This window comes from Lacerta agilis, chromosome 16 (genome assembly GCF_009819535.1).
Source record: "Lacerta agilis isolate rLacAgi1 chromosome 16, rLacAgi1.pri, whole genome shotgun sequence".
NCBI lineage: Eukaryota > Metazoa > Chordata > Lepidosauria > Squamata > Lacertidae > Lacerta > Lacerta agilis.
Window position 1 is genome coordinate 25,438,327 of NC_046327.1, and position 15,157 is coordinate 25,453,483.

General features: G+C 45.1%; 1 protein-coding gene across 3 annotated transcripts in view; it reads left to right on the plus strand.

Annotated features, from left to right (window-relative positions):
- The first annotated feature begins 427 nt into the window (after positions 1-427).
- The window catches only part of ATN1 (atrophin 1), a 28,274-nt gene continuing 13,544 nt past the window's right edge, over positions 428-15,157 (plus strand). The window contains exons 1-2 of one of the 3 annotated variants that reach the window (XM_033172888.1): positions 428-544; positions 13,755-13,967. In XM_033172888.1, the coding sequence (XP_033028779.1) occupies positions 13,890-13,967 (78 nt within the window). In that variant the 5' untranslated portion in view covers positions 428-544; positions 13,755-13,889. Of the gene's footprint in view, positions 545-585; positions 743-13,754; positions 13,968-15,157 lie in introns of those variants that run through there. The other 2 variants (XM_033172887.1, XM_033172889.1) reach the window with 2 other exon arrangements.

Sequence of the window (15,157 nt, forward strand, 5' to 3'; positions counted from 1 at the left end):
CCTGCCCCCCCCAATATTTTATTCAAGTTGGCACCCCTGTGTGAGTCAATACTGCGCGCAATGGGGGGCGAAGGCCGAGAAGGCCTCGTATCCTTGGGCACCCCGTCCCCCTGCACCCGTCCGCCTCCATTTCTCTCCCGCGATCTCGCCTTTGCTCACACAGCCCCCTTTCCCCTCCAGCCCCACCGCCTTGCCTTTTTAAAAAGCGTTATATAACATGTCCCGACTCCTGCGCCCTCGCCATCGTTTTGCTTTAAGGCGCAAACAGTTTTTCCCCCCTGCTGGCGAGCGGCGGGTGCAATCGATGCGCTCTTGCGCGGAGAGGGAGAGGGTGTTGTTGGAAAGAGAGGGGTGGGGGAGAGGGAGAGAGAGAGGGGAGGGGGCTGCTTGTGCGTACTGGGCTCTTCGGAAATGGGAGGTGGCCAAGGCGGCAGGCGGCGGGCGGGCGCTGCGATGGGCGAGCGCGCAGGCACGGGCGGCGGCGCCTGAACCCGGAGGCGGGGGGGGGGGGGCGCCGCCGACAGACGCCACTCGGAGGCTGGAGGTACGGCGGGGGGGGGGCGATCCTGTTTTCCCGCTCCCCCATCTTTGAAGTCCCGGGGAGAAAAAGGAAGAGGAGGAGGGAGGGAGGGGAAGACGGAGTTGTGCAGCTGCCGCCGCTGCTACAGCTGGCTCTCCGAGCCTCTCCTGCGCCTCCTTCTCCTTCGTTCCCCCCTTCATTCGACCTCGCTGCCGGAGCCCGGTAAGTGCGAGGAACCCGGGAGCCCCATCTCTCTCATCTGCTCGGCATCCATTCTACACCGATCGTGCGCTCTGGGGCGAGGGAGGTGGGACGGCGGGCTGGCGGGCGGGCGCCTGGCCATCTCTTCTCATTCTCTCTCTGTAGAGGAGGATGGTTGCGGGGAGGAGGACGACTCGGAGGAGGCGCTGGTGGGCGCGAAGTAGGGAAGGGGGTTGTCAGAAAGCTGGGGGGATCGGGCGACAGGAGCCCCACGCGCAGGAGAGAATGTACCCCCACCCACCCTAGCCCGGGACGTCGTGGTTTAAAAGGCACCCGAGCGCGCACAAACACACACTACTGCCCAAGCTCTTGGCGACTCCCGTCCCCATAAGAGCGCTGGCTCTGCGGAAGAGATCTTTTAGGGAGCCCCTAAGAAACCTTACCGAAGCAGAGATGGCCAACTCCACGGTGGAGCCCCGTGGAACAAGTCCACTCCCTGCGCCAGATCCGTGGGGCCTGACAGAGGAAAACGCCTAGAACCCCGGGCAGAGTAACCCCTTGATGCTGCAGAACCTCAAGGAGAACCCCAAAGAGAACATACATCTGCCCCCAAGCTTAATTCTGCCCCTTCACCCAAGCTGCAGTCTGCCATAGGAGACCCCCTCATATCTAGAAGCTCCACTAGACCTCCTAGAACAGATTCCTGCAGCTCAGCCAGAGAGCCAAGAGCCTGACATTCCAGTGTGTCCTTCTGGAGAGTTATAGTCTAGTAGTGCTACTCATGGGTGGGGAGTGACAAGGAGGGTGCCTTCACAACCTCCACGGAGTAGATGGGTCTTGTAAAAACCTTACCACACATTTCACTTATTTGTGCAAATGAGTGGAGACTGGAATGCACAGGCGAGACCACAGCACCTCCCAAGCCAGTGGTCTTTTCTGTGGAAGGTGGCTTCTTTTCAGTCTTTTAAGTGACAGCAGGACGACTTCTCAATCTCTCCTCTTGGAAGAAGGTTTCACATTTCATAGAACAGGCACCCTGAAAGGCCGCAATCCAGTAGAACATTAAGGAGATGCTGCTTCTCTCCAGAGCCAACCCCCAGTATGTCATGCACCTAGCGAGAGAGCCCAGTGATAGGAGGCGCCTTCTCAACTCTGTAATAATACTTAACAGCTCTGAGGCGCTATAGCACTTCACAGACAACAGCCCAGCAAAGTAGGCCGCTTTTCTTGCTTTTCAAATTGGAGGTGGGAGGTGATGGATGAGGCGGTAGTGTCTTGCCTAAGGCTACCTAGTGAATTCCAAGATGAGGCAGAATTTGAACATTAGGCTTCCTGGCTCAGTACCTGGGGGGGAGGGGAGAGAGAGAGCTTACATCAGTAGGCAAGATGGAAGCTACTGCTCTAGGTGTTTCTTCCCCAGTTGTCCTACAGACACATCCACAAGACTGCAAAGAAGAGACCTCCCACTTTTCTTAGTCCGTATAGTCCAGAAATCACTCAAGGTTGCAATCCATTGAAATTAATGAGTCTGAGTTAGTCATGTCCAATAATTTCTATGGGACTACAGTACTCTGAATACGGCCATCCGTCTCCCCCCCCCCCCTTGCATTCTGGGTCCCCTGAGCTTCTTCAAATGCCACGCAAAATAGGACCAGTCTTGACAACCAGCCATGGCTGGGAGAGGCACATCTTCTACTAAGTTAAAGTATCTTGTCAGTTGGTGTGCTTTTTTCTAATACCGTTGTGCTCTCTCTCCTGCTTTCTCTCTTGCTGGATGTCTCTGTGTGTACAGTATATGTGTGCAATATTGTGTATATGTATATGTATATATGGGTGGGTGAATAAGAGTGGGCACTAGGAGAAATTGTTTCCCCTTATTCCCTATTCCTCCTTATATCTTCTTCTTCTTCTTGCTGTTATTGCTATCCCATCCTTGCAGTAATGTCATGGAATCATTTTAGGGAACATGGGAGCGGGGATGGAATGATGGAAATAGGGAGGAATCACAGGAAAACAGGAAACGGACAGAGATCTCTCTAGGTGTTTTGGTGCTGTGGTTGGAGTTGTTTCACGGAAAAAATAGCAACCCGTTGGATACGTGGGGATGCAACCTCAGGGTTAGGCAAGATGACCCACTGAATTTATTCCAATTCAGGAGCTCCATGGATATACATAGCGGATATTTCTTCTTTCCCTGTCACTGGACAGTTTCCATGGCTCAATTGCTCTACCAGGAACGCTTCTGTGGAGAGATGACAATGAGCATCACTTGATATCTAGTACTGTAATTTTTAAAAGATGGGCATCATCTGGCCTGGCCTTAGTCTGCTTTGTTTTAATAATACTGGGAAACATGTTATCATTGGAGTCACTGTTATGCTTTCTTGGCTGTATTAGGGGAAGGACTCAGCGGTAGAGATGCAGAAGTACCTATTTTCAATCTCTAGTTTCTCCAGGTGGGACTAGGGAAAAAAAATCCTGTCAAACCCCAGAGTGTAGACAGTAATAACCTAGATGGACTGTTGTCTTGACTTCATACAAGACAGCTTCCTACGTTTCTATTAGCGAGCAGAAGTGATGGATTTGAAGCAAAACATTGCTTTGTTATATACAAGGCCTCAGGTTCAGTCACTGTCACCTCCATTGTAAAGCACCTAGACCTTAAAATAGCCATCGATAGTGTTGCTGAGCTAGGTAGCTTCATGGCCTGATGCAATAGATCAGGGGTCCCCAAACTAAGGCCTGGGGGCCGGATGCGGCCCAATCGCCTCCTAAATCCGGCCTGTGGACGGTCCAGGAATCAGCGTGTTTTTACATGAGTGGAATGTGTCCTTTTATTTAAAATGCATCTCTGGGTTATTTGTGGGGCATAGGAATTCGTTCATTCCCCCCCCCAAAAAAATATAGTTCCGGGCCCCCTCAAGGTCTAAGGGACAGTTAACCGGCCCCCTGCTGAAAAAGTTTGCTGACCCCTGCAATAGATCAACGGCCTGATTCCATGTATTGTGGATATTAAAATAATAATGCCAATGGGACAGTTCAGGTGTAATCTGTATAAGATCTATGGACCGTATCAGTATTTCTTTGACACTGTATCAGGACTTTTTGCATTGTTCCGGGGCCGGGGTTGGGGGTTGGGTAAACAGCTCCAGAGAAGATGGAGCCTTCGTCTGCCTACCTCTGGCTTAACTGATGCCCATGCAGAAGGCTGAGCTTCCATTGGGCTTGGCCATTATTATCTTGCCATTTCATTTTTTTTAAAAGAAAAATATATTTATTAAGTTTTATAAAACAGAAAAAAATAATGCACAAATACATACATAACAACAACAAAAACAGAAACATAAAAATATAACTTATATCTAATATTTATCCCTCACATTGTAAATAGACTTCCTTCTATCTCCTCTTCCCGCGTTCCTTGTCTATCATCTTTAGTAATTTCTAAACATCTTACCAAATCTTATTTACTTTAATAATTACCTAATTATATACTCTTAACTATTTTTCTTAACTCCTATTCATCTAACTTAAACACTTAACCTTACTCTAAATCTACAGTCTAGCCTTCTATTCCTAGTTATATCTAATACTCAATCATACAATAATTTTTTAAATACAATTTAAAATTTCTTCCAATCTTCTTCCACCGCGTCATCCCTCTGGTCACAAAGTTTCCCGGTCATCTCAGCGAGCTCCGTATAGTCCATCATTTTCATCTGCCATTCTTCAATCGTTGGTAATTCTTCTGTCTTCCAGGTTATCTTGCCATTTCAGAACAATATGCATTTGTGGTTGGTTCTACTGCATTCTAGTAACCACATTTCTTTGTGGAAAAGGGATTCCACAGAAATTGAGTTGGAAATAGATGTCACAGGATTTGCCTATCTCCCCCACCCCACCCCCGCAACTGAGACCAGTGCTAGAAAAACACACTGTAATATCATTGTGAAACTTCTTATTATTTTAAATAAAAATAATGTTATGTCTGTCAGCCTGTTAACTTCAGAAATGACTCTCCGTTCAGAGGTGTGTCTTGGATTTACCCACATTTCCTTCCATTTTACTTCTGATAGTTAGGGAATGAATGGGGAGGAGATCTTATAGCCGCCGAGTAGCATTTTCGATGCTGAAATGTAAAATAATGTGCCCCTTTGAAGGAAAGTAGCACCATAATGGCATTTTTAAAATTATTAACATTTTTATCCCGCCTTATAGTCCCAGAGGAACCCTCAAGACATCTCACAAGGAAACGTTCAAAGTCACAGCTTTTAAAATTAACAACCATCTCATAAAACTATTATAAAAAGAATGTGGCATACAACCTATACATTAGACAAGGGGGGAAAACAGTTGTGATATATTTTATTTATTTTATTTATTCATTGCATTTATGACATTGAATCCTGTCCTTCCTTCAAGGTGCTCAGGGTGTTAAACCCAAGAACCCTGGGAGGCAAATTAGACTCAGACGTCATTGCTTTCCTAAGTTTAGCCCGCGAGCTTCGCAGCGCGAGTGGAAATTTGGACACCCCCAACTTGTCTGAAACATATTTTGAGAAGTTTAAAGGAAACGTTTTAAAATTAAGAAAGAATAAGGCAATAGAAATTGGAACAGAACCTCTCCCCTAAAGATCTGAACACAGGTTAAGGTTCATATTGGCCACCGAGCTTGACGAAATGGCAGGGAAAGACACAGCTGAGAGAGGGAGAATATGTTTTCCTGTAGATGTAGAATCATTTTATTTAGTTTCGCTGTTTCACAAACCTGTGATTTGTCATAGAACAAGGGTAGCAAATGTGATATTGCTAAGTTGACGATGGACTACAACTCCTATCATCCCTGGTCACGCTGACTGGGGCTGATGGGAGTTGGAGTCCAACAGAATGTGGAGGGAGCCCCATTGGCTACCACTGCTATAGAGTGTGCTTGAAACTCCATCTTAATGGTAGACTGTTTCCAGAAGGGAAACAGGAGCATGGCAGCTGTTCTTAGTTGTTTGTGTCTATGTGAATGTACAAAATGACTTGTCAGAATGTGGCCAGTTTGGGCTAGTTAAACTGACAGGACTTCTGCAGCCTGTGTCGGACAGGCTGTCCTTTGAGTTGTGTTCATTATACTTTATTACAGTGATGCACTTCTTGGGTGAAGGGCATAGAATGGAGTGCAGGAATCGAGGGGCTTCACTAAAGGGAGCCCCCCAAAACCTCAGAAACCCGGGTCTCAGAAAGACCCAGAATCACTTGGTTCAGCCACTTCTTCTCCAAAGACCCAAACATAACATGGGTCTTCAGTTTAATTTATATCAGGCCTGCACAACTGGTGATCCAACAAGCTGAACACAGCCAAAGAGCCATGTATGGGAGCCCACTAAGTTGAGAAACCTTTTGTTGCTGTTGTTGTTGCTTGGATTCTTTTGCTTTGGGGATTGCAAAAACAGGGATGGGGTTGGGAAGGTCTCCTGGTGGGCCCCAATAGGCGTGTGGTCTGCTGTGGTTAGCTTGGGAGCTCAGAAATTGTGCCAGTCTTGATTTCTAGAGAACAGAGCGTGAAAGCTAGTGACTTAGTGAGTAGTTTTTACTTGCTCCTCACTCATCTTTCATTACTCTTGGCCACTCCCGCTGCACCAAAGTTTCTTGGGAATGTTTTTAAACACAGATTTGCCTGAATCTTGTATAAGATGACGATTGGCGGAAGTGTAATTTAGAACACCAAAGGGTCACATGGGAGGTGAGGCTGAACTTCTCCACTCACTCTCTCTCTCTGCAGCTCGTTTTTCTCTTGCCCTGCCTATTTTTTTTTCTTCCAGTGAGAAGAAAAAGTACTGGAATCCAGTGGGGGGGGGAGGGACTTCTGGGGATGGATTGGGGAGGGTGAAGGTTCAATACCCTTGCCCCACAGAGTGGCTGGGGCAACCCAGATGGTCAGGGTATGAGTACTAAATTATTATTATTATTATTATTATTATTATTATTATTATTATTATGCTTTGGCACTTTAAATCACTCCCACCACATATGCACACACGCATTAGATGTGAAGTGAGCAGCCCCCTTGTTTGTCAGCGTGGCTCCATCAGTCTCATGTGCAATTTTGGACTCGGAAGCTTCCCTGACTCTTTGCATTCGATAAGATCTGTGTCCCAGCTGTGTAAATCGCAGTACATCGTATGACTTGGTGGTAGGGTCCCATTGGCTGTGTGAAGACACCATGCTTGGAGATTTCTGGGTTGGTGCCTAGATCTACTAACATCCTTCAAAGCCTTTCTAGGTGGGTGGATTGGGAAAGGCATTGGGTCTCTTTCCATCCCCACCCCCCCTTTGTTTGCCGTTTGAAGCTGCAAAAACCTGTCCAATTGCTTTCTTGTAATAAGACCAAGAGCAGTTTGTGAAATGCTGGATTGTCCTTTCGCTCTGCTTTGGGCAGAGTGGATAAATGGGACCCAGAAACTGTGAAGGTGTGTCCCGCCCACAGTGTCTTCCTTATCACTATTTGGAGTTATATTTTGTTACTCCTACCAGCTTTGCAGCTCGTTCCAGTTCTATAGGTTCAAGCTAAGCCCTTCCCTGTCCGGGCCTCTCCACATGTTTTGGACTACAACTCCCATTAGCCACCAGTCAAGCACAGCGGCACTTGCTGGGACTGGTGAGAGTTGGCGTTGCAAACCTCTGGAGGGCCAAGTTTGAGGAAGGCAGAGGTATACAGCCCCGTTTGAATACATAAAATATGTATTTATTTATTTTATGCGTTACCAGGTGTGAAGGCAGTAGCCGCAAAGTGACGATTCAGGTTTCAGAGATGCGTGGCGTTATTCCTTGCCACACTGAATGCATGCACATTGTCATTGCAGTGTGTGAGGCTGTAACTGATGGCAGATTGACGCGTGTGTGCGTGTGTTTGTGTGTGACACCTAATTACCCAGCACCGGGCAACTCACAACAGAATGTGACTCTGCCGAATTGTCTTCAAGGCAATGGGAGGTGACACAAAACCTCTCCGTGTTGTTTCATCGGTGTTGACTCATTCACACATGCTTATTCATACTGACATGATGCTCTCTGCCCACACACAATCAGCTCCCGAACTTCTGCCATAGTATTCCTGGCTGTGGGCATGCCAGTGGTTTCCCAAGGTGTGGCCCTCAGGCTATGGGGTGTGTGGGTGTGTGAATGTAGGTCATACACATGGTTCTGCTAAACTACAGGTTGGTTACAGACCTATAGAAAGGTAATGTTCCCCAGGGACTCCAAAAGGTAGCAATGTTTCAGGCCACTATAGCCATATTACATGTGCTACGAAAGGGTATGATAGAGAGGGATTATCTGGGTGGAATTCAGTGCCGCACAAAGGAGATGGTTCCATGTTTTTCTGAACCTCCAGAGTGGATCTGGGGAGATGGGAGAGGAAGAAAGGGGAAGAACCAATTGCACTAATAGGAGGAACGGCTTAGGGAGCTGGGTATGTTTAGCCTGGAGAAGAGAAGGTTAAGGGGTGATATGATAGCCATGTTCAAATAAAGGATGTCATATAGAGGAAGGTGAAAGGTTGTTTTCTGCTGCTCCAGAGAAGCGGACACGGGGCAATGGATTCAAACTACAAGAAAGAAGATTCCACCTAAACATTAGGAAGAACTTCCTGACAGTGAGAGCTGTTTGGCAGTGGAATTTGCTACCAAGGAGTGTGGTGGAGTCTCCTTCTTTAGAGGTCTTTAAGCAGAGGCTTGACAGCCATCTGTCAAGAATGCTTTGATGGTGTTTCCTGCTTGGCAGGGGGTTGGACTGGATGGCCCTTGTGGTCTCTTGCAACTCTATGATTCTATGAGGTTTTGCACTGGTTTTCGCTAGCAGGATGGGTTCCTTGATGTGCCTACATATTTTGAAATGCTAGCACCCAGGAGATTTTTCTGTGGTTAGAAGTGGTCTGTTGGCCTACCAACTTCGGGAAAGGGCCTGGTAAGTTTTCCATGTGACTGTCTGGAGGCACGGTACGCCATTTGACTGCAGATCAAGAGGTCCCTGTTTCATCCTAGCAGTGTTCGAAATTAGCCAGGCCTGTTTTGCGACTGGTGCAGGTCCAATTGTGACCACGTGGAGATCTCTGGATGCCAGGTTGGTGACTGGGGAAAGCAAAATGTCACTTAAGAGAGGGACCTGAAATATTTTCCTTGAAGCTTGATTTTGTTTTATTATGGATTATTTTATTTGATGTTTCAATGTGTTGTAAACCATTGTTTTTTTTAAAATATAAGTCGGTATAGAAATGGAAAGCCTTCTTGCCCCAAAGTGGCAACTTAAGACATTCCATTTTGGCGACTGCAACCTTGGTTCAAGGAGCCATTTGACACCTAGCTTATATATCGTGAGTTTCTCACATTGTTCTGTATGTTGTAGGAAATAGACCGTGACCTTCCAAAATAGCTCAAAGCGAGCTTAGTGTAACATGAAACACATTTTCTTGCTTAGCATTAATTTCTGAGTGTGAATGTTTTCTGTGTGAAAAGGGGAATACTGCTAAACACCGTTGGGAGCTGCTAACTGTTCTGCAACCCAGAATATCTGTTACATTTTCATCTCTCAAGAACTCTGCATGATGCAAACTGATCCTAATATTTTTTTACAGCACAAGCCTAAGGATGCTTGCTTAGAAGCAAGTCGTATTGTTTTCAATGGAAATTACTCCCAAGTAGGGGTATTCAGCCTAACATTAGATTTTAAATGAAGAATCTGTTTCTTGTTATTTTACCCTTTCAACATTCTTAAATTATGGTAGTTAATTCTTCTTATTGATAATTGTAATGTTTTATCCTTTTTTTGTAAATAACTCTAGTGTTTTGTTTTCTTACAATCAAGCGGTTTATAGATTTTTTGAAATAAGTGAGAAATTGGTACCTCCTTCCCACCCACAAATTTGCTTGAGTGCGTCTCCAGGACACTGAATAGCAATATGTACGCATTTAAACTCATTCCTTCATGAAATTCTCCTGTGCATCTCGCATGAAAGGGAACATTCAGGAGCTGTGCAAGAGCAGTGCTATATTCTAACATGTATCCCATTCACTTCAATGGGACTTGCAGAAGAGAATGCCCTATTTCTACTGGATTGTTCTGTGCTGTAAATGTTAGGGGCCCAATAATAAAGAATACAGGTTAAATGAACAATACTTTCCTTTTTAAAATTTCTAGGGAAATGGCAGAAATTGGAATAGCATCCATCAATTCTGAATTCTGTTACTGTGACATAGAATGATAAGAATTAAACTAAGATTGTGGAATTGTATGGAGGATAAGTTCCCCAGGTGTCTTAAACTGCAGTTTCTCTGACTTTAGTGTTGTCATTACGATTCCATCAAGGCACATGACTCTTTTTATAGTTACATAAACAGGAAAAAAGTCCCTGCCCCTAAGAGCTTAAAATCTATATTTTGACAGTGGGAAAGGGAGGGGAGGGAGAGGTCATGTTGCTTGGGGAACCAGGGTAATACAGTATGGGTAAAATGAAAAAGTTCCCTTATACTGTACAGTGTTCTGGTTCATGTTTGGATTAGGAGCTGGGGCACCAGGGTTAAAATCTCTACCTATGAAGCTCACTGGGTGACCTTGGGCCATTCACAGCTACTCTCAATCTAACCTACCTCACAGGGTTGCTGTGAGGATCAACATGGGAGGGGGAGGAACATGTGTTTTTATTTATTTACTTTCTCATATTTACAGACCACTTTTCGCCGTAAATGGTCTCATGTGTGCCACCCTAAGCTCCTTGGAGGAGAGGTGGGGTAAAGGTAAAGGCCCCCTGGAAGGTTAGGTCCAGTCAAAGGTGACTATGGGGTTGTGGCGCTCATCTTGCTTTCAGGCCGAGGGAGGCGGCATTTGTCCGCAGACATGGTCATGAGGCCAGCATGCCTAAATCGCTTCTGGCACAACGAAACACCATGACGGAAACCAGAGTGCACGGAAACGCCGTTTACCTTCCCGCCAGAGCGGTACCTATTTATCTACTTGCTCTGGCGTGCTTTCGAGCTGCTAGGTTGGCAGGAGCTGGGACCGAGCAACGGAAGCTCACCCCGTTGCAGGGATTCGAACCGCCAACCTTCTGATCGGCATGCCCAAGAGGCTCAGTGGTTTAGACAACAGCACCACCAACATACCTCATGGGATAAAAAAGCAACAACAACATGAGATGGGTGGGTGAGATAGGAGGGATTTCCAGGCATGAGGAGGAGGCAGAAAGCAAGGAACAGAAACTTAAGTTCTGCTGATACGAAGGAGGCTTCTGTCTGCATGGTGCTGATGTTGCGGGCATTGTCTTATACCTAAAACTTGGGGGGGGGGGATCTTTGATTAGAGAACCATTTTGAAGTGAAAACCTGGGGGGACGGACGCAGAAGCAGCTATGTATCCTAACAAATCCACATTTGCGGAGATGCCAGTCAGTGCCGACATGGGGCATTTTTCTGTGGAAGGAAGTGGCAATGAGACAGGGAGCTTCTGAAAGCTTCACTGGTGCTGCTCAGTGTTGGAAATGAGCCAGGTGTGTTTTGCCACTGGTGAGAGTCCAATTGCGGCTATGTGGGTTTTTCTGGCCTCCAGGTTAGCGACCACAGTTAAAAAACCTCTGCCTTAGTCCATAGTTATACCATTTCCATTTCTACTATGTGTGTTTGCTTCTCCCTCCTGCATACTGGGACAAGTGAATTGCTGTAAGAGCAAGCTACAGTCAAGCAATGTGGTTGAGATCATAGAATTGTAGAATTGTAGTGTTGGAAGGAAACCCCAAAGGTCATTTAGCCCAACCCCCTGGCGAATAGACACTCCATTGTTGTGGCAGTCGTAACCTGGATTTAAAGTGTCATTTGGCCTGTTTGGACAGATAATAATAATAATAATAATAATAATAATAATAATAATAATAATTATTATTATTATTATTATACCCAGCCACTCTAGGCTGCTCCCAACAGAATATTAAAAACACGATAAAACATCAAGCATTAAAAACAAGGCTGCCTTCAGACGTCTTCTAAAAGTCAGATACAGTGGTACCTCGGGTTAAGAACTTACCCGGTAATTCGTTCTGGAGGTCCGTTCTTAACCTGAAACTGTTCTTAACCTGAGGTACCACTTTAGCTAATGTGGCCTCCTGCTGCCGCCACACAATTTCTGTTCTCATCCTGAAGCAAAGTTCTTAACCCAAGGTAGTATTTCTGGGTTAGCAGAGTCTGTAACCTGAAGCATCTGTAACTGTAGTCAAGGAAACACTGTAGTTGTTTCTTTCCTTGACATCTGATGGGAGGGCATTCCACAGGGCGGGTGCCACAACCGAGAAGGCCCTCTGCCTGGTTCCCTGTAACCTCACTTCTTGAAGTGAGGGAACTGCCAGAAGTCCCTCGGAGCTGGACCTCAGTGTCCCGGCTGAATGATGGGGGTGGGTAATAATAGGATCTTGCCTATTTTCACACACTAGTAACACATCCTTTGGAATTCTATCTGTGATATTTTATCTGCACAATCAGAACGGATTTCAGGAACCAAAAAGTTGTATTGAAAAATACGACTTCCAATCCGTCTGGCCCCAAAATGGCAACTAGACATTCTGTTTAGGCAATTGTAACCCTGGTTTAAGGAGTCATTTAGCACCTAGCTTTGAGTTTCTAACACAGCCTTTGAGCCACAACATTAACATGAGCCGACGTGGTTGGAGTTAGCCCAAGCCATGTAAGCTGTGCTCCTAATAAATGACTTTACCATGTAAAATGGCACCCCACATGGCTCATGTCTGGACACAAACCAGATCGCAATGGCCCTAGAAGGGTAACGGGAGTCAGAAAAGAGGCAGAAATCCAGATGCAGGGAAATGGATGTGTTTTAATCTCATATGCTGTTCATTTTAAATTAAAAAATGTTTTTATTGATGCTTTCAATATTTCTTGTAAACCGCCTAGAGGTTTTACTACAGTGAAAGTGGTAGACAGGGGATGACCTATTAGCACACGTCTGAAACATGCACACACACACAGAGCCAAGCCTGGAAGTGACCGAAAATGTCACAAAACATGTCACTAAAAGTGTGCAACGGGCTGTGGCGTGGTGTAACAGGACAGGATGAACTTATACATGCTCCACTGACACGTACGGGGGCCAAGAACGGACCCTCCATGTGAAATGGTCGTCAACCATATGCAATTTCTTAAGTAACATTAAAATAAATAGATGTCTGCATTTTCTGGTCAAAGCCCAGTGACTTGATTTACTTTTGGGAGTCGTGTAATATACATTTTCTTGACTATAATTTATCAGCGCAATTTGGTGGGGGAGTTAAGTTTTATAAGGCGCTTAAAATAACCCATGATTCCATGATTCTATAAAAGGATATAAGAGATAAATAAGAGCAACAGTATAATAATTCAGGAACAACAATAAGCAGTCGTAGTGCCAACGTTTTATTGTATTTTGTGGCAATAAATGATTTCATATTTTTATGTTGTTCTTGCCAGTTTTGGGGGAAGTAGTCTATAAATGAACAAAATGAAAAGCATAGACTCATTTTTCTCTGCTGCTCTGAAATGCTTAGTGCAATTTGTTGTGTTTTAAATTGTAACTGTGGATTCACTGAAAGGAACTGAGGTTAAGGGGCAATATGCAATAATAATAATAATAATAATTTATTTATACACACATACATACATACATACATACATACATACTCCTCCCATCTGGCTGGGTTTCCCCAGAGTGCTGGATGAGGCCCTGGAAGACCAGGGTTCAAATCCCCCCTCAGCTGCGAAGCTCACTGGGTGACTTTGGGCCTGCCACTGCCTCTCAGCCTAACCTACCTCACAGGGTTGTTATGGGGATAGAATGGGGAGGAGGAGAAGTTATGTTCGCCACCTTGAGCTCATAGGAAAGATGGAGGGGTATAAATCAAGGAATGAACAAATCTCTAGCTATGACACACACACACACACGCACACACACACACACACAGAATTTCCAGGGCTCTTAATTCTTCCCACTAACCAAAATTCTCTTGTTTTAGGAATTGTTGGGAGCCTAGCATCCTTGGACAAAGTTCTCCCTGCCCTTTTCCGGAAGAGCAGAGATTGTGTTACCCCTTGAGGCTCACACCTCAGTCTCCCAAGGAATAGTTGTGTGGTGGACTGTATAAAAGTTAATGTTTTCATCCACCCGGACAAAGGAGAATGGGGACCCTACATCCAAAAGAATGAAGACTCGACAGAATAAAGACTCCGTAAGTGCCAAGGAAGGAAATACTGGGGGGGGGGGCGGGTAGAGAGGGGGAGTGACTCAGGATCTCTCCGGTATTGCTGCAAAGCCATCATAGCTAGAAGCCTTACCCTCCATGAATTTGCCTCAGCTCCTTTTAAAGCCATCCAAGTTGTTTTGGGCAGTGAGGTAGAATAAATTTAGAAGGGGGTCTGCAGCGAAGACTTTTGAGGACATTGGAAATGCTTAAGGGTTCATGGACATACAGGTGAAACTCGAAAAATTAGAATATCGTGGAAAAGTCCATTTATGTAAGCAATTGTTTTCATTAGCTACTGGAGTTTAATATATGGGATAGACTCATGACATGCAAAGTGAGATATGTCAAGCCTTTGCTTGTTATAATTGTGATGATTATGGCGTACAGCTGATGAAAACCCCAAAGCTGAAATTGTTAATTTGGGGTTCTCATCAGCTGTACGCCATAATCATCAGAATTGTAACAAATAAAGGCTTGACATATCTCACTTTGCATGTCATGAGTCTATCTCATATATTAGTTTCACCTTTTAAGTTGAATTACTGAAAGAAATAAACCTTTCCACGATATTCTAATTTTTCGAGTTTCACCTGTAAATAGCAGGGGAGCTGGTCACTTGTGGACCATTTACACCTGGGTGATGGATAATTTCCCCATACCACCACCGTGGAATTGATGCAGGCCATCCACGTTCCTGCAGATGATGGAGGAGTTCATCCAAGCAAAGAGGGAGGACAACTCCCAAAACTGGGCTGAGCAGCAGCAACATACCTGTGACTGATGTGTGTAACCTAAACTTTTTTTTACGCCATCCAGATGGGATGGTGTACATCCCTGGGAAGGTGCGGTTTAGAGGAAGAAAAGAAGCAAAAAAAGGGGGGAATTTGGGTGTTAAATTGTTTCAGTTGATAAATTGTCTGCCTTTTAATTTAGAAATTAAATGATTCAATTCTAAATAAAGCAGTGTCTAACATAAAAACAACAACCCTCAAGATAGGTGTGTTTTCAATATATGAAAAGTAAAGCTGGATTATTAACAAATCAATAAACTAAATTTAACTAATCACTCTTGGGAGGAAAGAGTGTTCTTTTTAATCCCCCATTACAATCCCCTATTACAAGCGTCCTTCAGTGAAATAACTGTGTTCCCCAAACTGTCAGCCTCTGCTGATTAA